The 23,905-nt window shown below is 44.9% G+C and overlaps 1 protein-coding gene across 1 annotated transcript in view; it reads right to left on the bottom strand.

Moving 5' to 3' along the window:
• Positions 1 to 23,905, bottom strand: part of erich3 (glutamate-rich 3) — a 70,977-nt gene that overhangs the window by 46,512 nt on the left and 560 nt on the right. The window contains exons 2-4 of the mRNA XM_060829627.1: positions 13,544 to 13,637; positions 10,770 to 10,895; positions 195 to 266 (exon numbers count right to left, since the gene is read on the bottom strand). Coding sequence (XP_060685610.1) covers positions 195 to 266; positions 10,770 to 10,895; positions 13,544 to 13,637 — 292 coding nt within the window. The remainder of the gene's footprint in view (positions 1 to 194; positions 267 to 10,769; positions 10,896 to 13,543; positions 13,638 to 23,905) is intronic.

Raw genomic sequence — 23,905 nt, forward strand, 5'->3', positions numbered from 1 at the left:
ATGAACCCGAGGGAATAGAGAAACACAGACCGGGGCTTGATGGTAAAATTGAAGGGAGAAGCTGTAGTAAGGTGATGGGGTGGAGATCAAATAGATTGAGAGAGCATTCTCATTCTCAAACATAGAACCCTCCCCTTAACCAACCATAAAGCTAACATGACAAACTACAAAGTAGGACAGAACAACATTGGAACCTTTATCCTTTGGACACGTTCTCTCCTGGCAAAATCCTCCAACCTCTTCCTGATTTCAAGTTGGTGGTGCCGCTGGGGACAACAGAGGAGACAAAACTCATTAGGAACCGAGGCAAGAATTTTTTCACACTGTTCTCTAAGGCATTAAATAGCAAAAAAAATAAAATTTGCATTTATAAAAGATAAAGAGAAAAGTTCTATTCTAAGTACTTTTCACACTTTCAGGATATCCAATAGTACTTCACAGACAACAAAGAAACTGGAGGTTTGGGCATTGAAATTTGGGAAATGCAGCTGTCAAGTTACACTCAGCAGACACTGAAATACTGACTCAACTATTTGTTTCTGATGTGATGTTGGTTGAAGGACAAATATTGCCTGGGACTTTGTGATGAGCTCCCTGATCACTGGAATTGTGCCACAAGATCTTTTATTTGAAATGTGTGCTTAATGTCTCATCCAAAAGACAGCAGCCCTGAATAAGGGAGGTTATGTTCAAGCTACAGATCAGACCATGCCTCGATACCTATGAACAGGTCTATACCCTACCTTACATGACGGACATGATCAGACAGGAGAGAGGTAAGAGGAGATTAATGAGGATGCTGCCAGGATTACAGAATTTTTATTCTGAGAAAGGATTGGACAGCTGGGATTGTTGTCTGTAGAACACAGGAGGCTGAGGGGGGATTAACTGAGGAGTTTAAAGCAATGAGTGGGTCAAACAAAGTGGATAGGAAGAAGGTGTCCCCATTGTCAGAGAGGTCATGAAACATTGGCAGAGGATGACAGCAATTGGGAAGATGATGACAGGGGAGTTGAGGAGGAATGCTTGCACCAAGAATTTAGTGAGAATTAGAAACCCATTCTATAAAAGGGTAGGAGAGGCAGAAATCCTCAGCAGATTTAAATAAAAACATTTGATCAGGCACATACAGGACTACGCCCATAACCGGCAGTGCATCAGACAGTGACACAGGATGGAACTGCTGTTTGTGGCCATCTCAGAGACAACAGCTGAATGCCTTTGCTGATTCCATATTTCTGAGGAGCTGAAGGCATTGTTGCTAAGATGACACAAAGGAAGGTGGAGGGACAGGGAGGGTTGAGGAAACATGGAGGCTGCAGGAGGACATGGACAGGATCGGAAAAAAGGCATAGAAATGGCAGATGGAATACAATGTGGGAAAGTATGAGGTTGTACACTTTAGTAGGAAGGATAGAGGCAGAGACAATTTTCTAAAATATACTATATTATAAACCTGAAGCATAAAGGGCCTGGGTGGGGTGTGCTCAAGTTCAGAGTTCTCTAAAGGTTAACATGCAGGATCAGTTAGTGGTTAGGAAGGTAAATGCAATATTAAAATTCATTTCAAGAGGGCTAGAATACAAGAGCAGTGACACACTTCTCAGGCTGTATAAGGCTCTGCGAACCATATCTGGGATAGTGACAACAGTTTTGGGCCCGTCTCTTGGAAAGGGTAAGGTGGTGAGAAGCAGGAGGAGGAGTAGGCCATCCGGCCCATCGAGCCTGCTCCGCCATTCAATAAAGACATGGCCGATCTTTCCATGGACTCAGCCCCACTGACCTGCCTGCTCACCATAACCCTCAATTCTCATTAGATAATGAGAACCTTTTTCCATGTATGGAGTCAGCTATTACGAGGGGGCATAGCTTTAAATTAAGGGGAGGTAGGTATAGGACAGATGTTAGGGGTAGATTCTTTACTGCGAGTCGGGAGTTCATGGAATGCCCTGCCAGTAACAGTGGTGGACTCTCCCTCTTTATGGGCATTTAAACGGGTATTGGATAGGCATATGGAGGATAGTGGGCTAGTGTAGGTTAGGTGGGCTTGGATCGGCGCAACATCGAGGGCCGAAGGGCCTGTACTGCGCTGTATTTTTCTATGTTCCTTTACTGTTCAAAAATATATCTTTGCCTTAAAACCATTCAATGAGGTAACCTCGACTATTTCGCTGGGCAAGGAATTCCACAGATTCACAATCTCTGGAAGTAGTAGTTCCTCCTCAATTCAGTCCAAAATCTGCTCTCCTTTATTTTGAGGTTATACCCCTTAGTTCCAGTTTCATCCCTAGTGAAAATAACCTCCCTGCTTCTATCTTATCTATTCCCTTCATTTTTTTTATATTTCTACAAGATTCCCTCCTCATTCTCTAAACTCAAATGAGTATTGTCCCAGTCTACTCAATCTCTCCTGATAAGCCAACCCCCTCAACTCAGGAATCAACCTAGTGAACTCCCCTGCCCCCCCTCCAGTGCCAGTACATCCTTGCACAAGTAAGGAGAACAGTGCCCCAGGTGTGGCCTCACCAGCACCTTATACAGCTGTAGCAAAACCTCCCTTGTTTTAAACTCCATCCCTCTAACAATGAAGGACAATATTCCACTTGCTGTCTTCATTACCTGCTGCACCTCCAAACCAACCTGTTGTGATTCATGCCCAAGGACACCCAGGCCCCTCTGCTCAGCAGCACGCTGTAATTTTTCACCTTTAAATAATAGCCAATTTTGCTGTTATTCTGACTAAAATGGATGACCTCACATTTACCAATACTGCATTCCATCTGTCAGACCTTTGCCCACTCACTATCTATATCCCTCCACAGACTTAGTGTTCTCTGCACACTTTGCTCTAACACTCATCTTCATGTTATCTGTTAACAGTGACACACTACATTAGGTCCCCAACTCCAAGTCATCCATGTAAATTGGTGAGCCAGCATTGGACAGAATCAAGAGAAGAGTAACTAGAATGATGCCGGGCTGAAGAACTTATCATCTAAGGAGGGATTGAAGACTTTAGGTCTGTACTTAATGGATGGGGGAGTGGGGAATCAGATTGAGACTTACAGAATCCTGCAACGCACCAATAGAGTGAACAGGGAGAGACGTTTCCATTACTAGGAAAGATTAGGACCCAAGGGCACAAAATTAGGTGAAGGGACGGCCCTTTAGAACTGAGATGAGAAGGAATTTCTTCAGAGGGTCATTAGCCTGTGAAATCTGTAACCACATAGAGCTGTGGAGGCCAAGTCATTGTACGTATTTAAGACAGAGATTGATGGGTTTTCCATTGGTGAGGGGATCAAGGGTTATGGGGAGAAGGCAGGAAAATGGGGTTGAGAAACATATCAGCCCTGATCGAATGGTGGAACAGACTCAAAGGGCCGAATAGCCTAATTCTGCACCTGTGTGTTATGGTCTCAGATCTGAAACTCCATCACTGATCCTCCGACAGTGCAGCACTCTCTCAGTGTCAACCTTCTAACGTTGCAGCACTCCCTCAGTACTGACTCTCCAACAGTACAGCACTTCTTCAGTACTGACTGTCTGACAGTGTAGAACTCCCTCTGTACACACCCTCTGACAGTGGGACACTCCCCCAGTACTAACCTCTCAGACCCTCAACCTAACTCTCAAAATAAATGAGAGATGGGAGAAATTGATCTGTTTGACTGACAGCCAAGATTCATCCAATGGATAACTAAGAATTCTTTTGCGTTCCAATTGGCTGAGAAGTCTTGAATAATTTGTGAGACGAGTGATAGAGCTGGGCTCAGGGAGTTGAAGACGGGCAGTCTTCTGAAGAAACCTTTCAGAAACCCAAACGGAGTTGGAACGAAGCAACAGCAGGTGGCTGTTCAGCCTCATGAATCCATTCTGTCATTGTATGAGAACATGCCTTGGTCTGTGACCTAACTCCATATCGCCACGTTTTCCCAATTTCCAAACGAGATGACACTGTTTCTTTCTATTCATCTCATTATTCCCACTATAACTGTGAAAACACTGATTAATTTTTCACTCAATCTTCTACAATCCTGAGAAAAACCACCATCGTGTGCGTAAAGTCTCCCTGTAATTTTAAACCTGGAATCAGGTAGAATTGTAGATAATTCCATTTGCACTCCTCCCATGACTAAAGGTGTAATGCCAAAAGTGTGCTCCCAGAAGTTCTGAAAGAGTAGTTTAACCAGGGTTTCGTATAACATGACCTCAACCCCCTTATAGTTTTCATTTCTCTTGTTGCGTCTTGTTGCATGAGGAAAGCAAAGCATGTGCTTACATTGGTTTCTATTTCTGGTTTTTCCTGGAACAGGTAATCAGCCTGTTTCCACAGTCTACTGCCTTTTCTTTTGTGTGCTAGTACCTGATTGGGAAGGTGTGTGTGCATGTAAGATTCTCCCGCTCTGGTTGCTGTCAGCAGTGTTGCTGAAAGGATCTGAAGGGAGATTCTCCACCCACCTGGCCATGTTATGAATGCATCTGGTCTTTCATGTCCCGGAGTGGGACTCGAACCAGTATCATTTGGCTCAGAGGTCAGGAGGCGATGTCACTCCTCTCCCCTTGCTGCTTAGTAGTGCAGCTTGTCAGAATGTTGGTCCCTATGTGGGCAGCACGGTGGCACAGTGGTTAGCACTGCTGTCTCACAGTGCTCGAGACCTGGGTTCAATTCCCGCCTCAGGCGACACTCTGTGTGGAGTTTGCACGTTCTCCCGTGTCTGCGTGGGTTTCCTCCGGGTGCTCCGGTTTCCTCCCACAGTCCAAAGATGTGCGGGTCAGGTGAATTGGCCATGCTAAATTGCCCATCGTGTTAGGTAAGGAGTAAATGTAGGGGTATGGGTGGGTTGCGCTTCGGCGGATCAGTGTGGACTTAAGTAATCTAATCTAATCTAGCTCCTGACATCTCAGCCAGTAACCTAACCAGGTCAACCAATTCCATCAGGTTCAACTTTGGCTCACATGTAGGATTTTATCAAATATCTTCTGCAAGTCCAAACATATAACACCCACAGACCTTCTCCTGTCTGTCACTCAAAATTCATCAGTCATGATCGATTCTGGACAAATCCATGCCAGCTCTCATTGACTGATTGAAAATGTCCAACAGGTTCAATTGCTTCACTCTGCCTCAAACACTACAATTTCCCACCCACACAATATATGAAATGCCCAGTTTAGAATTTGCCAGTTTCCCGCTCTCATTCTCTCTAAATAGTGAAGTGAAACCCTCAATTCTCTGACTTTCAGGAACCATTCCTGAGCAGAGATTACAGATGGGACATCAGCAGTGTCCTCATCTGCTTTTTTTTTGCGGTTAACTGGTATGATCGGTGGTACAGAGAGATTGTCTCATGAGCAAAGGTTAAATAGACTGAGATCCTACTCCTGGGAGTAGAGAAGAATGAGAGGGGATCTCAATGAAACACATCTTTCCGATAGGATTTGTAACAGCTTCACAGGGTGACGGCTGAGAGGATGGTTCCCTCATAGGAATTTCCAGAACCAAAGGGCATAGGCTCAGAATAAGGTTCCCCATGGGGGACTGATTAGCAAGGCTAGATCTCACGGAATACAGGGAGAACTAGCCATTTGGATACAGAACTGGCTCAAAGGTAGAAGACAGAGGGTGGTGGTGGAGGGTTGTTTTTCAGACTGGAGGCCTGTAACTAGTGGAGTGGCACAAGGATCGTTGCTGGGCCCTCTACTTTTTGTCATTTACATAAATGATTTGGATGCGAGCTAAGAGGTACACTTAGTAAGTTTGCAGATGACACCAAAATTGGAGGTGTAGTGGACAGCAAAGAGGGTTACCACAGATTACAACAGGATCAGGACCAGATGGGCCAATGGGCTGAGAAGTGGCAGATGAAGTTTAATTCAGATAAATGCAAGGTGCTGCATTTTGGGAAAGCAAATTTTAGCAGGACTTAATGGTAAGGTCCTCGGGAATGTTGCTGAACAAAGAGACCTTGGAGTGCAGGTTCATAGCTCCTTGAAAGTGGAGTCGCAGGTAGATAGGATAGTGAAGAAGCATTTGGTATGCTTTCCTTTATTGGTCAGAGTATTGAGTACAGGAGTTGGGAGGTCATGTTGCGGCTGTACAGGACATTGGTTAGGCCACTGTTGGAATATTGCATGCAATTCTGGTCTCCTTCCTATCGGAAAGATGTTGTGAAACTTGAAAGCGTTCAGAAAAGATTTACAAGGATGTTGCCAGGGTTGGAGGATTTGAGCTACAGGGAGGAGCTGAACAGGCTGGGGCTGTTTTCCCTGGAGCGTCGAAGTCTGAGGGGTGACCTTATAGAGGTTTATAAAATTAGGAGGGGCATGGATTGGATAAATAGACAAGACTTTTCCCTGGGGTCGGGGAGTCCAGATCCAGAGGGCATAGGTTTAGGGTGAGAGGGGAAAGATAGAAAAGAGACCTAAGGGGCAACTTTTTCACACAGAGGGTGGTACGTGTATGGAATGAGCTGCCAGAAGATGTGGTGGAGGCTGGTACAATTGCAACATTTAAGAGGCATTTGGATGGGTACAAGGATAGGAAGGGTTTGGAGGGATATGGGCCGGGTGCTGGCAGGTGGGACTAGATTGGGTTGGGATATCTGGTCAGCATGGACGGGTTGGACCAAAGGGTCTGTTTCCGTGCTGTACACCTCTATGACTCTGACAGGGCACTAATTTAAGACTGAGATGAGAAGGAATTTCTCCTGTCAGAGGGTTGAACGTCTTTGGAACTCTTTGGCACAGAGAGATGAGGGGGCAGAGCTCTTGTGTATATTGAAAGTTGAGACAAGTAGATTCATGACCAGTAAGTGAATAAACATAGAACAGCAAACATTACAGCGTAGTACAGGCCCTTCGGCCCTCGACGTTGCTCCAACCTGCGAAACCAGCCTGAAACCCAACTAACCTACACCATTCCATTTTCATCCAGATGTTTATCCAATGACCATATCAATGCACTTAAAGTTGGTGAGTCTACTACTGTTGCAGGCAGGGCGTTCCATGCCCCTAGTACTCTCTGAGTAAAGAAACTACTTCTGACATCTGTCCTCCATCTATCACCCCTCAATTTAAAGCTCTGTCGCCTCATGCTAGCCATCACCATCTGAGAAAAAAACGCTCTCCCTGTCCACCCTATCTAACCCTCTGATTACCGTATATGTCTCTATTAAGTCACCTCTCAACCACCTTCTCTCAAACGAAAACAGCCTCAAGTCCCTCAGCCTTTCCTCATAAGACCTTCCCTCCAGACCAGGCAACATCCTGGTAAATCTCCTCTGAACCCTTTCCAAAGCTTCCCCATCCTTCCTATAATGCAGTGACCAGAACTGTACCCAATACTCCAAGTACGGCCGCACCAGAGTTTTGTACAGCTGCAACATAACCTCATGGCTCCAAAACGCAATCCCGCTACCAATAAAAACTAATGCACCATTTGCCTTCTTAAGAACTCTTTCAATCTGGGTGGCAAATTTCAGGGATCCATGCACATGGACACCAAGATCTCTCTCCATCTACACTGCCAAGAATCTTACCATTAGCCCAGTATTCTGTATTCCTGTTACTCTTTCCAAAGTGAATCACCTCACACTTTTCCACATTAAACTCCATTTGCCACCTCTCAGCCCAGCCCTGCAGCTTATCTGTATCACTCTGTAACCTGCAACATCTTTCTGCACTGTCCACAACTCCACCATTTTTAGCATCGTCCGCAAATTTACTAACCCATTTTTCTATGTCCTTATCCAGATCATTTATAAAAATGACAAATAGCAGTGGCCGCAAAACAGACCCTTGCAGTACACCACCAGTAACTCAACTCCAGGATGAACTTTTCCCAACAACCACCACCCACTGTCTTCTTTCACGTTGCCAATTCCTGATCCAAACTGCTAAATCACCCTCAGTCCTATGCTTCTGGGTTTTCTATAACAGCCGACTATTGGGAATCTTATCAAACGTCTTACTGAAATCCATATACACCATATCAACGGCTTTACCCTCATCCACCTGTTTGGTTACCTTCTCAAAAAACTCTAAGGTTTGTGAGGCATGACCTACCCTTCACAAAACCGTGTTGACTATCCCTAATCAAGTTATTCCTCTCTTGATGCTTATAAATGCTATCACTTATAACCTTTTCTGACACTTTACCCACAACTGAAGTAAGTCTCACTGGTCTGTAATTACTAGGGTTGTCTCTACTCCCTTTCTCGAACAAGGGGACAACATTTGCTATCCTCCAGTCTTCTGGCACTATTCCTGTAGACAATAACGACATAAAGATCAAAGCCAAAGGCTCTGCAATCTCCTTCTTCGCTTCCCAGAGAATCCTAGGATAAATCCCATCCAGCTCAGGAGATTTATCTATTTTCACGCTTTCCAGAATTGCTAACACCACCTCCTCGTGAACCTCAATCCTGTCTAGTCTAGTAGCCTGTATCTCAGTATTCTCCTCAACAACATTGTCTTTTCCCAGTGTGAATCCTGATGAAAAATATTCATGTGTGTCTCTCCTTTCTCTTCAGATTCCATGCACAATTTCCCTTGACAGGCCCTCATCTTACTGCAGTCATTCTTAAATTCCATTGTACCTATGGAAAGCTTTAGGGCTTTCCTTGATCCTACCTGTCAAAGACTTCCCATGTCCCCTCCTGGTCCTCCTTAGCTCTCTCTTCAGCTCCTTCCTAGCTAACTCATAACTCTCAAGTGCCCTAACTGAGCCTTCAAGTCTCACTTTCACATAAGCCTTCTTCTTCCTCTTGACAAGAGATCTAACTTTTTCAGTAAACCAAATCGGTGCACGGAACCTTTTTTTTGGTAGGAGGAAGAGAATGGTGGGAGACACTACCTAAGTAGTGTTCAGGTAAAGCAACTGCCTAAATATATTCCCTCATTTGCTCAGCATCCTGTGTCTGCTCCTGCTTAGCGTGTGCTCTGCCTACGCATGGGCTAAGCTTTTATATGATGTACTTACCTTCCCAGCAGCCCCCGGTCCTCAATCTCACCGCTCCTGCTGCTAAAAGGGAGGCAGGAAAGTGGATGGGATGAATGTTGGATCAGCCAGAATCCTACTGAATTGTAGAGCAAGCTCGAGGGGTTGAATGATTTATTTCTTATGATCTATTGGTCTTTTAAAACCATATGTTTACCATCTGGTTTCTGGGGATTTGTCAATCTTTCGTGCTATTAGTTTCAAAATCATTTGTCACCTCATTTACTTAAATTTTGGTGAGCTTCACGCCTTGATTCAATAATAGTGTTCTTTACAAATCTACTAAACTGACCTTTTCCTGTACAGAAAACATTGAGGAAAATAATTACTCAGTACGTCTACCATTAGTGTATTTTCAGTTTTTTGCCACTGAATTTTCAAAAAACCCACATTTCTCCTGCTGTTCTTTTACCTAACATAATCTGACAAAGATTTTGTATGGATTTTGACATCCCTCAGAGGTTTTTTTTCCTGTTCTATTTCTGCAGCTCTGATTATACATTTTTTCACCCTTTGCTCTGATATGCAATTATGCTGATCCAGAAAAATCTGCTCCTTTTTTGTGCCTTTTGGTTTGTGTTTTTTTATTTACTTTCACATTGCCATCTATCTCTTTAGTTGCACAAAGCTGTTTTTTGGCAGGGAAAGCATTTGCACTCAAGGGATACAAACTGATTCTGTGTGACATTAAATTCTCTACAACCTATTGCTTTTTTCAACACCTCGTACAGACTTTCTGCTGTTTTGCCAAGGAACAGATTTACCCAGTTTACTGAAGACACTAGCTGCCTTATCCTCGCTTAAACTGAACTTTTTTTTAAGCTGGTTCTCCCTTTCAAACATAATATCAAAACAATGTTATGTCATGATTTCTGTTAGATGATTATTAATCCACCATTACATTGTTAACTAAATCTGGGTCATTACTCCTTATTAAACAGCACAGTGGCTCAGTGGTGAACACTGCTGCCTCACAGCACCAGGGTCCCAGGTTCAATTCCAGCCTCAGGAGTTTGTGTGGAGTTTGCACATTCCCCCAGTGTCTGTGTGGGTTTCCTTCCTCATCCAAAGATGTGCAGGTCAGATGAATTGGCCATGTTAAAATTGCCTATACTGTCAGGTGCATTAGTAAGAGGGAAATGAGTCTGGAATGGGTTACTCTTCAAAGGGTCGGTGTGGACTTGTTGGGCTGAGGGCCTGTTTCCAACTGGAGGGAACCTAATCTAATCTAAGCAGAGTGGCACAAGTGGTTCAGGTCTGGGATTGACTGCCTGAAATGTGGTGGAGCCAGGGGCAACTGAAACATTCAAGAGGGCATCAGATAATTATTTGAATAGAAACATTGAGCAAGGGACGGGGAGAAGGCAGGCAAATGGTACTCGGTTGTAATGTTCATGGGACAGCTGGTGTAGACAGGATAGGCGAAAGGGCCTCCTTCTGAATTGTAACAGTATTGTGATTCTGTCCCTTGTTGTCTCTAGAGCATACTTGTGCAGAATGTTATTCAGGTACAAGTGCCAGTGGTGGAGCATTACAACGTCATGGTGGATTACACAGAGACTAGAATTGGAGAAGTGCAATTTGGAAGGTTGTGGGCTGAGTAAAATTACAGACAAAGGGAGGAGTGAGGCAGCGAGGGGAATCTGACCATGAGGATCAGAAGTTGCACATCAAAGTTTTGCTGAACTAGAAGCAAATGTATAATGGATGAGAGTGGTTGCTGGTTACGGAGTCCTGGGCCGCAGTTAGCAGCATGCTGCTTCTGTACCTCCATTTCGAGGACCTTGTGGAATATCGCCTGGGCCAGACTCTCCCGCACATACTTCTGATGGTCTTTTCGAACTACGTTGAGACGATATTCCTTCTCCGACACGATCCTTCCATTCTTTGTGACCTGCACAGGAAAGCACTGATTTAAACAAAACATTATCCAGCAACATCTACAATCAATTACTTTAAATTGTTTTATGCAATCAGACAGTTTGGATTGTTAATGTTAAACTTACTTCAACTTATATAGCGATTACAACATAGAATCAAGCTCTTCAACCCATCACTTTGTATGGAGCATAAATCTCGCACAAAGTTCCTCCTGCACCCGAGGTTCCTTACCCTATCAACACATCTCGCAATTCCCTTCCCCCTCATGTGATTATCCAGTTACCCTCTAAATGTATCGACACAATTCACTTTGACCAGTTGAGATCCACATTTACCCCACTCTCTGAGACAAGGGGTTCCCCTTTAGTTTTCTATAGATCAGGTGAAGTTCAGACAATGATGGTTTTCCATTTCAAACCCCCTATATCAGTCTCAAGTGCTTTGTTTCCCTTTCACTGGGAGCATCTTGCACAGCTGTATTTATTTTCTCGACACCTGCCATCCTACACCAGATGAATTAGATTAGATTACTTACAGTGTGGAAACAGGCCCTTCGGCCTACCAAGTCCACACCGACCCGCTGAAGAGCAACCTATCCAAACCCATTCCCCTACATTTACCCCTTACCTAACACTACAGGCAATTTATCCTGGCCAGTTCACCTGACCTGCACATCTTTGGACTGTGGGAGGAAACCGGAGCACCCGGAGGAAACCCACGCAAACACGGGGAGAACGTGCAAACTCCACACAGTCTGTCGCCTGAGTCGGGAATTGAACCCGGGTCTCAGGCGCTGTGAGGCAGCAGTGCTAACCACTGTGCCACAGTGCCGCCCACTAATGAGTGTTGTGGTCACTAATGACCCGCCCACTAACCACTTGAATGAGTGTGCCTACTTTGGGGAATTTTTGCCTAAACGCACATATTCAGCAGAAATTGGATAGAGGCTGCAGTAATTTCACTTCCTTCTAATTTGTGTATAATTTGGGCTCCAGGTTCTACTTCATTGGAGATGTGTGGGAGAGTGGAATGAGTTCCAGAGAAATGTGGGGGTTTGGACCAAAAGGTCCTCAAAACTCTCCCCAGTAAGGGGGGGGGGGGGGTTCACTCCTAAAGTGGGGGGTTGGTGTACATTCCGAGGGCTGGAGAGAGTGAAATGATTCACAATAAAGAACAAATTGCACAGTGGGAAATTAGTTGCTTCAGCTCTAAGGAGGTGTGACCACTGACCAGAATCTGACCTGTAAGTACTGTGGCTATAACAACCAAAGGCTGGGAATCTGGCAGTGAGCAATGCATCTCCAGAATCTCCAATGCCTGTGCCAGAACAAACTCCCCCTTCCTTACCTTGATGAGCGCAGTTCCAACACTCAAGTTGCTTGATGGAGTAGTCCATATGATTGGCCCCACATAGCCACACTTTCATTGTCTCTGCTGCTGCTGGTCAGTATCAGCTGTGTAGACACACTGCAGGAATTCCCCAACAGTCTCAACAAAAGCACCTTCCAAACTCATGACCTCTAACACCCAGAAAGACAAGGGCAGCACATACTACTGCCTGCAACTTCAAGCGATTCACTATCCAAACTTAAAAACATACCACCATCCCTCACACCCTCCCAAAAGGCATTATACACCCACCTACAACACATGGACACCAGGAGCAATTCAAGGCAGCAGTACACTGCCTCTTTCTCAACAGCATCAAAGGATGAGCCACAAACGCCGGCTCAGCCAGTGATGCCCATGAATAAATAAAGATGAAACATGCTGAAGAAGCTTGCTTCTTCACGACAAATCATAGAATCATAGAGATGTACAGCATGGAAACAAACCCTTCGGTCCAACTCATCCATGCCGACCAGATATCCCAACCCAATCTGGTCCCACCTGCCAGCACCCGACCCATATCCCTCCAAACTCTTCCTATTCATATAAACATCTCGAGACCATTTAAATGTTGTAATTGTACCAGCCTCCACCACTTCCTCTGGCAACTCATTCCATACACGTACCACCCTCTGAATTAAAAAGTTGCCCCCTAGGTCTCTTTTATATCTTTCCCCTCTCACCTTAAATCTATGTCCTCTAGTTCTGGACTCCCCCACCCCAGGAAAACACTGTGTCTATTTATCCTATCCATGAGCCCCATAATTTTATAAACCTCTATAAGGTCACCCCTCAACCTCCGACACTGCAGGGAAAACAGAGTAACCCTGGGGGTGAACAGCAGGATAAATCCAAAAAATATGCAGGTCAGGTGAATTGGCCATGCTAAATTGCCCATAGTGTTAGGTGCATTAGTCAGAGAGGAAATGGGTCTGGGTGGGTTACTCTTCAGAGGGTCGGTGTGGACTAATTGGCCTGTTTCCTCATCGAGTGGCTCGGCATACATCAGCATGCACCTTTAGTCAGTGTGTTTTGGGGGATTAGGCTTCCGAGTTGTGAAAGTAAAATGAATTCCATTGATTGCTGTGATTGATCAACAACTCCATTAATGTTGGATCACATGACAGTCAGGATGCAAGGAAGTGACTGACATGGATCCCGGCTTTTTCCCATGAATGAATTTGTTGATAATTTGTGTTGGGGGAGGGGGACCATTCAGAGCTGGGAGGAAGATGAAAGAAGCAGCCAACAGTGAGGATATTTGACACTCACCAATCCAGCTCGCTGGAGATGTCTCCGAACTCTTGTGTTGTTGAAATATCCTGTCAAGTGTTTGTCTGTGAGGCTGTTGTAGGTAGCCAGAGGTCTGTAAGACAATATATTGCAGTGTTAGGCTTTTGAAATCACTCAGGGTGCCATTTGTAGTATAACCAATGAACAGCACTTCCTTCACCAGTGACTCAGTCGCTGCAGTGTGTATTATTGCCAAAATGCACCACAGTAATTCACTAAGGCTGCTTCGATAACGGCTTCCAAACCCATGACCTCTGGATGAACAAGGCAGCAGATACATGGGAACACCACTCCCCGCAATTCCTCTCCAAGCCACTCACCATCCTAACTTGGGAAGGTACTGCTGTTCCTTGAGTATTGCTGAATCAAAATCCTAGGATCCCCGTCCTAACAGAACTGCTGGTGTCCCAATATCCCAAGGACTGCAGCAATTCAGAAGGCAACTCACTTACACAAGGGCAGCTAGGGGTGAGCAATAAATGCCAGCCTAGCCAGCGATGCCCACATCCAACTCATGAATAAAACTAACCAGCTTCTCTAACTGCAGTGTACCAGTGCTCTGATGAAGGGTCACAAACCTGAAACATTAACTCTGTTTCCCTCTGCAATGTTGTTGCCAAACCTGTACGTATAGATCTGCAGATGGGTGAGATCCTCAATGAATATTTCTCCTCTGTGTTTACCATGGAGAAAGACATGAAGACTTGGGAACTTGGGGAAGTTAGTGGTGATATTTTGGAGACAGTCCATATCACAGTAGACGTGGTGTTGGATGTATTAGAATGTATGAAGGTTGATAAATCTTCTGGTCCTGACCAGATGTATCCAAGAACACTGTAGGAGGCTAGAGAAGAAATTGCAGGGGCCCTGGCTGATATTTTTGCGTCAACGTGAGCCACTGGTGAAGTCCCGGAAGACTGGAGGGGAGTGAATGTTGTACCCTTATTCAGGAAGTGCTGCAAATAAAAACCTAGGAATTACAGACCAGTAAGTCTAATATCTGTGGTGGGTGAGTTACGTGAGAAGATTGTGAGATAAGATATACATGTATTTGGAAAGACAGGGTTTGATGTGGAGTAGTCAGCATGGCTTTGTGAGTGGGAGATCATGTCTCACAAATTTGTTAAAGCTCTTTGAAGTGACCAGGAAGGTTGATGAGGGCAGGGTGGTAGACGTAGTCTAAATGAAATTCAGTAAGGCTTTTGATATGGTTCCACATGGTAGGCTGCTCTGGAAGGTTAGATCGCATGGAATCCAGAGGGAGCTGGCAAATTGGATTAATGGTAGGAAGCTGAAAAATGTGTTGCCGGAAAAGCGCAGGTCAGGCAGCATCCAAGGAGCAGGAGAATCGATGTTTCGGGCATGAGCCCTTCTTCAGGGATGAGGAGGGTGTGCCAAGCAAGCTAAGATTAAAGGTAGGGAGGAGGGACTTGGGGGAGGGGCGTTGGGAATGCAATAGGTGGAAGGAGGTTAAGTTGAGGGTGATAGGCACGAGAGGGGGTGGGGGCAGAGAGGTCAGGAAGAAGATTGCAGGTCAAGAAGATGGTGCTGAGTCTGAGGGTTGGGACTGAGATAAGGTGGGAGGAGAGGAAATGAGGAAGCTGGAGAAATCTGAGTTCATCCCTTGTGGTTGGAGGGTTCCTAGGAAGAAGATGAGGCGCTCTTCCTCCAGGCATTGTGTTGCTATGGCCTGGCGACGGAGGAGGCCGAGAACCTGCATGTTCTTGGCAAAGTGGGAGGGGGAGTTAAAGTGTTCAGCCGCAAGGCAGTTGGGTTGGTTGGTCTAGGTGTCCCAGAGATGTTCCCTGAAACGTTCTGCAAGTAGGCGGCCCGTCTCCCCAATGTAGAGGAAGCAAAAGGTAATAGTGGAAGGATGCTTGTTGGACTGGAGGCCGGTGACGAGTGGAGTGCCTCAGGGGTCGATGCTGGGTCCATTGCTGTTTGTTATCGATATCAATGATTTGGATGAGAATGTACAGGGCATGATTAGTAAGTTTGCAGATGACACTAAAATAGGAGGTATTATTGACAGGGAGGAAGGTTATCCGAAATTGCAGCAGGACCTTGATCAGCTGAGGAAGTGGGCCGAGAAATGGCAAATGGAGTTTAATAATTGTTAAGTGTGAGGTCTTGCATTTTCAAAACTTCCATGGTAAATGGTAGGGCCTTAAGTAGTGTAGTGGAACAGAGGGACCTTGGAGCTCAGGTTCACAGTTCTCTGGAAGTGGAGCCCCAGGTAGACAGGGCAGTGAAGGTGGCTTTAGGAACACTGACCTTCATCAGTCAGGGCACTGAGTATAGAAGTTGGGAAGTTATGTTACAGTTGTACAGGGTATTGGTGTGGCCGCAGTTGAAGTATTGTGCTCAGTTTTGGTCACCTTGTTATAGGAAGGATGTTATTAAACTGGAAAGAGTGCAGAAGAAATTTACAAGGATGTTGCTAGGACTCAACCATCTGGGTTATAGGGAGAGGTTGGACAAGCCAGGACTTTTTTTTAAAGAGCGTAGGATACTGAGGGGGATCTTATAGAAGTGTGTAAAATCATGAGAGGCATGGATAGGGTGGATGCCCTCAGTCTTTTCCCCAGGGGTTGGGAATCAAGGACTAGAGGGCATTAGTTTAAGGTTAGAGGGATAAGGATAAAAGCAACCCTGAGGGGCAACTTTTTTTACATGGAGGCTGGGACGCAAATGGAATGAGCTGCCAGCGAAGTGTTTGAGGCGGGTACATTAATAACATTTAAAAGGCATTTGGACAAATACATGGATAGGAAAAGATTAGAAGGATATGGGCAAAGTGCAGAGAAATGGGGTCAGAGTGGATGGACAGTTTGGTCACCATTGACCAGTTCAAGCCAAAAGGCCTGTAGCTGTGCTGTGGGACTCTCTAACTACCACCTGTTAGTATTTGCAGCCTTTTCTGAATTTGCTAAATGAAACAGTTCCTTGTTCTGCTGCAAGAGGGAAGTAGTGTTATTTGTCATTTATTTTAGACAGATTATCGCCCACGGTGACATACAAAGAACAGGAAGTTAAAGAGATTCGATCAGTGCCCTTCCACCCGACACTAAAACCATGATTGGACCTCCTCCTGCTGACCACAACACGTCCGGCTCTGCATCTGCTGACCACAGTTCATGCTGTCACTCAATACTGATGCAATCACAATCTCAATGGGATTTTATCAATGCTGCTCCCTTAAGCCAGATTCAGTGTGCAAGGTGTTTCTACACAACCTGGGGAAGATCAAGGTATCCTTAATCACAGGGACATCATCTGGAGACCCACATGAAGAAATGAAATACTTCTTACATATACTCGTCAAAATTCTTCTGATTTTTATATAAACAAAGTGCCTTTAAAATAAATTATCGTCAATTCTTCATTTTGGAAGGTCAGAATCTGAGTTCTTGAAATTTCTTGATTATAAATCAGAAACAACTAAAATATGCAATTGGTTACAGGACAGTACAGACCCAAATATAAGTAACCTAAACTTTCTTGTTAGTGTGTATCGAACCAACTAACTTTTTAGTGCTGCCAGTTGACACACTGACAGCAACCAGGTGTGCGCAACAGGATTTGCGTCAGTGTTCCTGCACTGATTAATACAGCAGTACATCAAGGTTATGTTATTCTAATGTCATTAGCACATCCCAGCTATTGTAACACTCTCTATGGTGAGCTTGCATTTACTCCCCTCCATTAAAAACAATTTGCATCCAAGACTTGCTGCACTGTCCGAGGGTCGGTACTAAGGGAGTGCTGCACTGTCCGAGGGTCGGTACTGAGGGAGTGCTGCACTGTCAGAGGGTCGGTACTGAGGAAGTGCCGCACTGTCCGAGGGTCAGTAGAGGAAGTGCCGCACTGTCCGAGGGTCAGTACTGAGGCAGTGCCGCACTATCCGAGGGTCAGTACTGAGGAAGTGATGCACTGTCAGAGGGTCAGTACTGAGGGAGTGCTGCACTGTCAGAGGGTCAGTGCTGAGGGAGTGCTGCACTGTCAGAGGGTCAGTGCTGAGTGTGCTCTAAGTAACCCTCTAATAAAACTGCACTCCCTCAGTAATGCCCTATAAGAGTTGAGTAGAAATATCAGCTTGTGTTTTGTTCATTGGTTTCTCGTTCCTTGAGCCATGATGATTTGACTCAGGCACATGTGCCAAGATGTCAAAGATTGCTCTTGGGAAAAAAAGGATAACAAATAGTCTATTCTTAATGTCTACAGTACTGTACATTACATGGAAAAAATTGGTAACACTCTCAGCTGGTGAGCTATTCTCTCTGTACAAGCTGCGACTTGTTGAATTTGTCCCACATTACTGGTAGCAAATCAAATCGACAATACCACCAACTTTCTTAGAGCCTTGGCAAACACTGCCCATTGATAGAGATCACTGAGCATTCAAAGAAATACACTTCTTGCAAGAAATGAGTAAAGTCATGACGTGTGGAATGGTATTTTTCAGTAACGTATAATATTCTATATTTTGAACTGAGGCAAATCTCTCACTGCCAGTTTCCTAACATACACCAAGTCCTTACGGCTATCTGTTCACGGAACTATTCCGGCTCCTGTTGGTAATGAAAGTCTCAGCCCTATTTTTAAATCTCTCCATGTTGTCATTCCTCCCCATTTATTTAATCACCCCCTACCCCCACCCTTTCAATATCGTTGCAGGTATTAATTCTAGTCAGCTATGTATCGCTGAGTTTAGTCACTCACAAATGTCGGCTTTGCCTTCTGCTGCCTGGACCCCAAGTTCAGATGCCCCTCCTGCAAAGGCCACAGCTTTGTAATTCCCTTCACATTGGATTATGGACCCAAATTAGCAAAGGATACCGCTGCAAACCAAAGTTACAAATCACAAACCTGTCGGATGATAACCTGGTGTTAATTGGAAGCACTAGCTTTCGGAGCATCACTCCTTCATCTTTCACTATCACCTGATGAAGGAGCGTCGCTCCGAAAGCTAGTGTGCTTCCAATTAAACCTGTTGGACTATAGCCTGTTTGTAACTTTGTACACCCCAGTCCAACACCGGCATCTCCAAATCATGGCTGTAAACCAAGGACTACAAAAGACTGCTTCACTTTCAAAGACAAGTTACTGGAAATCATTATAATTGTGTTTCCACTGTTGCTTTGTTCAAGCAGTAGTTTGTAGAAAGCAAGTTTCACCCAGAGACACAATGCTGATTGGTTGCGGAGGTCAGGAGTTATCAGTATAACAGCTCTCTGACTGGCTTCTAAGCAAATGGATACAGTGTGCGAACAATACAGAAATAGGAGTCTCTAGACTTCAAAAGACTGTATCTCCCTTTTTCTTTCTCTGCAGTGAAATAAGCATGAACTGAAAGATAGTTAATCTTTCCCACCTTTTGCAGTAACCTGCCACCTTTAAACAGTGGCTAAAAGATTAAAAAATGAGCATGTCAACTCAATCACTGCGTCTTCAGCAAAGAACTGAAACAATCACTGAATACTGAGATTGGAGATTAGAAGGATTTGGAAGGAGTAAAAGGGAACACCTCATCAAATCCTGTGCACCAATCCCTATTGAACTGTCTTTCCCCAGTAATCTTGCTCCAGCCTTCAAATCTGTGTCTCTGTGTGTGTCTGTGTGTGTCTGTGTGTGTCTCTGTGTGTGTCTCTGTGTGTGTCTCTGTGTGTGTCTGTGTGTGTCTCTGTGTGTGTCTCTGTGTGTGTCTCTGTGTGCAGAAAGGGTTAAGGGAGAGTTATAGTTACAATAGAATAGCTAAGTTGATCATTCATACTTTGTTTTCCTGTAGTTCAAACTGACGTCTTTTCAATTTCTTGTTAAGTACAGAAAATTGGGCAGTATTTTCTGTTTGCTGCAGTCCAACAGACAGGTAAATTGAGGAATAGAACATAGAACATAGAACAATACAGCACAGAACAGGCCCTTCGGCCCACAATGTTGTGCCGAACATCTATCCTAGATTAAGCACCCATCCATGTACCTATCCAATTGCCGCTTAAAGGTCGCCAATGATTCTGACTCTACCACTCCCACAGGCAGCGCATTCCATGCCCCCACCACTCTCTGGGTAAAGAACCCACCCCTGACATCCCCCCTATACCTTCCACCCTTCACCTTAAATTTATGTCCCCTTGTAACACTCTGTTGTACCCGGGGAAAAAGTTTCTGACTGTCTACTCTATCTATTCCTCTGATCATCTTATAAACCTCTATCAAGTCACCCCTCATCCTTCGCCGTCCCAATGAGAAAAGGCCCAGAACTCTCAACCTATCCTCGTACGACCTATTCTCCATTCCAGGCAACATCCTGGTAAATCTTCTCTGCACCCTCTCGAAAGCTTCCACATCTTTCCTAAAGTGAGGCGACCAGAACTGCACACAGTACTCCAAATGTGGCCTAACCAAAGTCCTGTACAGCTGCAACATCACTTCACGACTCTTGAATTCAATCCCTCTGCTAATGAACGCTAATACACCATAGGCCTTCTTACAAGCTCTATCCACCTGAGTGGCAACTTTCAAAGATCTATGTACATAGACCCCAAGATCCCGCTGTTCCTCCACCTGACTAAGAACACTACCGTTAACCCTGTATTCCGCATTCTTATTTGTTCTTCCAAAATGGACAACCTCACACTTGGCAGGGTTGAACTCCATCTGCCACTCCTCAGCCCAGCTCTGCATCATATCTAAGTCCCTTTGCAGCCAACAACAGCCCTCCTCACTGTCCACAACTCCACCAATCTTCGTATCATCTGCAAATTTACTGACCCACCCTTCGACTCCCTTATCCAAGTCATTAATAAAAATTACAAACAGCAGAGGACCCAGAACTGATCCCTACGGAACTCCACTTGTAACTGGGCTCCAGGCTGAATATTTACCATCTACCACCACTCTCTGACTTCGAACGGTTAGCCAGTTTTCTATCCAATTGGCCAAATTTCCCTCTATCCCATGCCTCCTGACTTTCCGCATAAGCCTACCATGGGGAACCTTATCAAATGCCTCACTAAAATCCATGTACACTACATCCACTGCTCTACCCTCATCCACATGCTTGGTCACCTCCTCAAAGAATTCAATAAGACTTGTAAGGCAAGACCTACCCTTCACAAATCCGTGCTGGCTGTCCCTAATCAAGTAGTGTGTTTCCAGATACTCATAAATCCTATCCCTCAGTACCCTTTCCATTACTTCGCCTACCACAGAAGAAAGACTAACTGGCCTGTAATTCCCGGGGTTATCCCTATTCCCTTTTTTGAACAGGGGCACAACATTCGCTACTCTCCAGTCCCCTGGTACCACCCCCATTGACAGTGAAGACAAAAAGATCATTGCCAACGGTACTGCAATTTCCTCTCTTGCTTCCCACATAATCCTAGGATATATCCCGTCAGGCCCGGGGGACTTGTCTATCCTCAAGTTGTTCAAAATGTCCAACACACCTTCCTTCCTAACAAGTATCTCTTCTAGCTTACCAGTCCGTTTCACACTCTCCTCTTCAACAATACGGTCCCTCTCGTTCGTAAATACTGAAGAAAAGTACTCATTCAAGACCTCTCCTATCTCTTCCGACTCAATACACAATCTCCCACTACTGTCCTTGATCGGACCTACCCTCGTTCTCGTCATTCTCATGTTTCTCACATACGCATAAAATGCCTTGGGGTTATCCTTGATCCTATCCGCCAAGGATTTTTCATGCCCTCTTTTAGCTCTCCTAATCCCTTTCTTCAGGTCCCTTCTGGCTATCCTGTATCCCTCCACTGCTCTGTCTGAACCCTGTTTCCTCAACCTTATGTAAGCCTCCTTCTTCCTCTTACTAGACATTCAACCTCCCTCGTCAACTAAGGCTCCCTCACACGACCATTTCTTTCCTGCCTGATAGGTACATACATATCAAGGACACGTCGTATCTGCTCCTTGAAAAAGTTCCACATTTCCACCACATCCTTCCCTGACAGCCTATGCTCCCAACTTATGCTCCTCAGATCCTGTCTTACAACATCGTAATTTCCCTTCCCCCAATTGTAAAATCTACTCTGTTGTGCGCACCTATCTCTCTCCATAACCAAGGTGAAAGTCACAGAATTGTGGTCACCATCACCAAAATGCTCACCCACTAACAAGCCCATCACTTGTCCCGGTTCATTACCGAGTACCAAATCCAATATGGCCTCCCCTCTGGTTGGACAATCTACATACTGAGTTAGAAAAGCTTCCTGGACACACTGCACAAACACAGCCCCATCCAATCTACTTGATCTAAAGAGCTTCCAATCAATATTTGGGAAGTTGAAGTCGCCCATGACTATGACCCTGTGGCTTCTGCACCTTTCCAAAATCTGTTTCCCAATCTGTTTCTCCACATCTCTGCTGCTATTGGGGGGCCTATAGTAAACACCCAACAAGGTGACTGCTCCTTTCCTATTTCTGACTTCAGCCCATACTACCTCCAAAGGCAGATCCCCCTCAAACTTCCTTTCTGCAGCCGTTATACCATTTCTAATTAGCAATGCCACCCCCCCTCCTTTTTTACCATCCCCCTAATCTTACTGAAACATCTGTAACCAGGAACCTCCAACAACCATTCCTGTCCCTCATCTATCCACGTTTTCGTGATGGTCACAACATCGTAGTCCCAAGTACCGATCCACGCCTTAAGTTCACCCACCTTATTTCTGATACTCCTTGCGTTGAAGTATACACACTTGAGCCCATCTCTGCGTCCGCAAGTATTCCCTGTCAATGCTACCTTCTCCACAGCCTCCCTACATTCTTGGACATCCTGACAAACAGCTAGCTTACTTGCTGGACTACAAGTCCGGATCCCATCCGGGTAATCTGATTAAATCTTCCCCTCTTGAGAGAACAGGAGAAGCTGGAGCCTCAGCACGATCTCCAAGGTGGATTGCGATTGTCTCCATCTCTCCACCCTCCCTCTCTCTCTGATCCATTGAGATGCTGCTTGTGACTAACTGCTTTAACCAGGACCCACCCATCTTAATAAACACTCATGTTGCTCAGTTCCAAATCAATTTGGTGATCTTTCCTGTGAAGCCTGGGATGATTCAATGCATTAAAGGAAATATGAAAGCAAACATTTAAATGTTAATTAAATGATTAGACACATGTTAGACCACAGGAAGATAGAAACAGGAGTAGGCCATTCAGCCTGTTCAACACTATTATCCTTCAGTGTCAAGCTCCTGGGAGTGGTCATCAACAACAAGCTTTCTTGGACTCTTCATGTGGACGCACTGGTTACAAAGGCCCAACAACATTGCTTCTTCCTCAGGCAGCTGAGGAAATTTGCCATGATGGCGAATCCCCTTACCAACTTTTATAGGTGTGCCATCGAGGGCATTCTGTCTGGATGTATCACTACCTGGAATGGCAACTGGTCCATTCAAGTTACAGGGAGTGGTGAACTTGGCCCAGACAAACACAAAGGCCCACCTCCCATCTGTAGAATCCATCTACCAGGCCCACTGTCAAGGAAAGGCCGCCAGCATTCTCAAGGATCCATCCCACCCTGGCAATGTTTTTCTACAACATCTACCATCGGGGAGAAGGTACAGAAGCCTGAACACACACTCCAGCTGGTTTCAAAACAGTTTCTACCTGACTGTTGTTAGAATATTGAATGGCCTCACAAACTCTTAACGTTAACCTGTACCTGTGTTTTGCCGCTGTTTACCTATTATTTACTATCTATACTACTTAACTCTGTGATCTGTCTGTATTGCTCACAAGACGAAGCTTTTCACTGTGCCTCGGAGCATGTGACAATAAATTCAATTCAATGTTTCCATTCAATGAGATCATGGCTGATCTGTGGCTAAACATGATACTTCGGCTTCACAAAGATTTGTGGAAGAGAGCTCCAAATGTCTCCCACCTTTGTGTATAGAAGTGTTTCTAACATCTCTCCTGAATGCTCTGGCCCTAATTCTCAGACTATGGCCCCTAGTTCTACTCCCCAACCAATGGAAACAGTTTATCTTTATCTTTCCTGTCTTTTCCTATTAATATCTTGAAGACTTCAAACAGGCCTAATTTGTACAATCTTTCCTCAAACTCAACCCTGAAGTCAAAGAATCATTCTTGTAAGCCGATGGTGTACTCCCTCCAAGGCCAATCTATCCTTCCTAAGTTGTGAGGCTCAGATCTGCTCACAGTACTCCAACTGGGATCTCAACGGAGTTAGAACCAAGAAAAATACAGGAACAAGCTCTTCGACCTTCCAAGCCTGTGCCTATTACCATGCCCAAACTTAACTAAAAAAAAACCTTCTGTCCTTATTTGGTCTGTATCCCTCTATCCCCTCCCTATTCA

This window comes from Hemiscyllium ocellatum, chromosome 9, assembly GCF_020745735.1.
Source record: "Hemiscyllium ocellatum isolate sHemOce1 chromosome 9, sHemOce1.pat.X.cur, whole genome shotgun sequence".
NCBI classification, from domain to species: Eukaryota; Metazoa; Chordata; class Chondrichthyes; order Orectolobiformes; family Hemiscylliidae; genus Hemiscyllium; species Hemiscyllium ocellatum.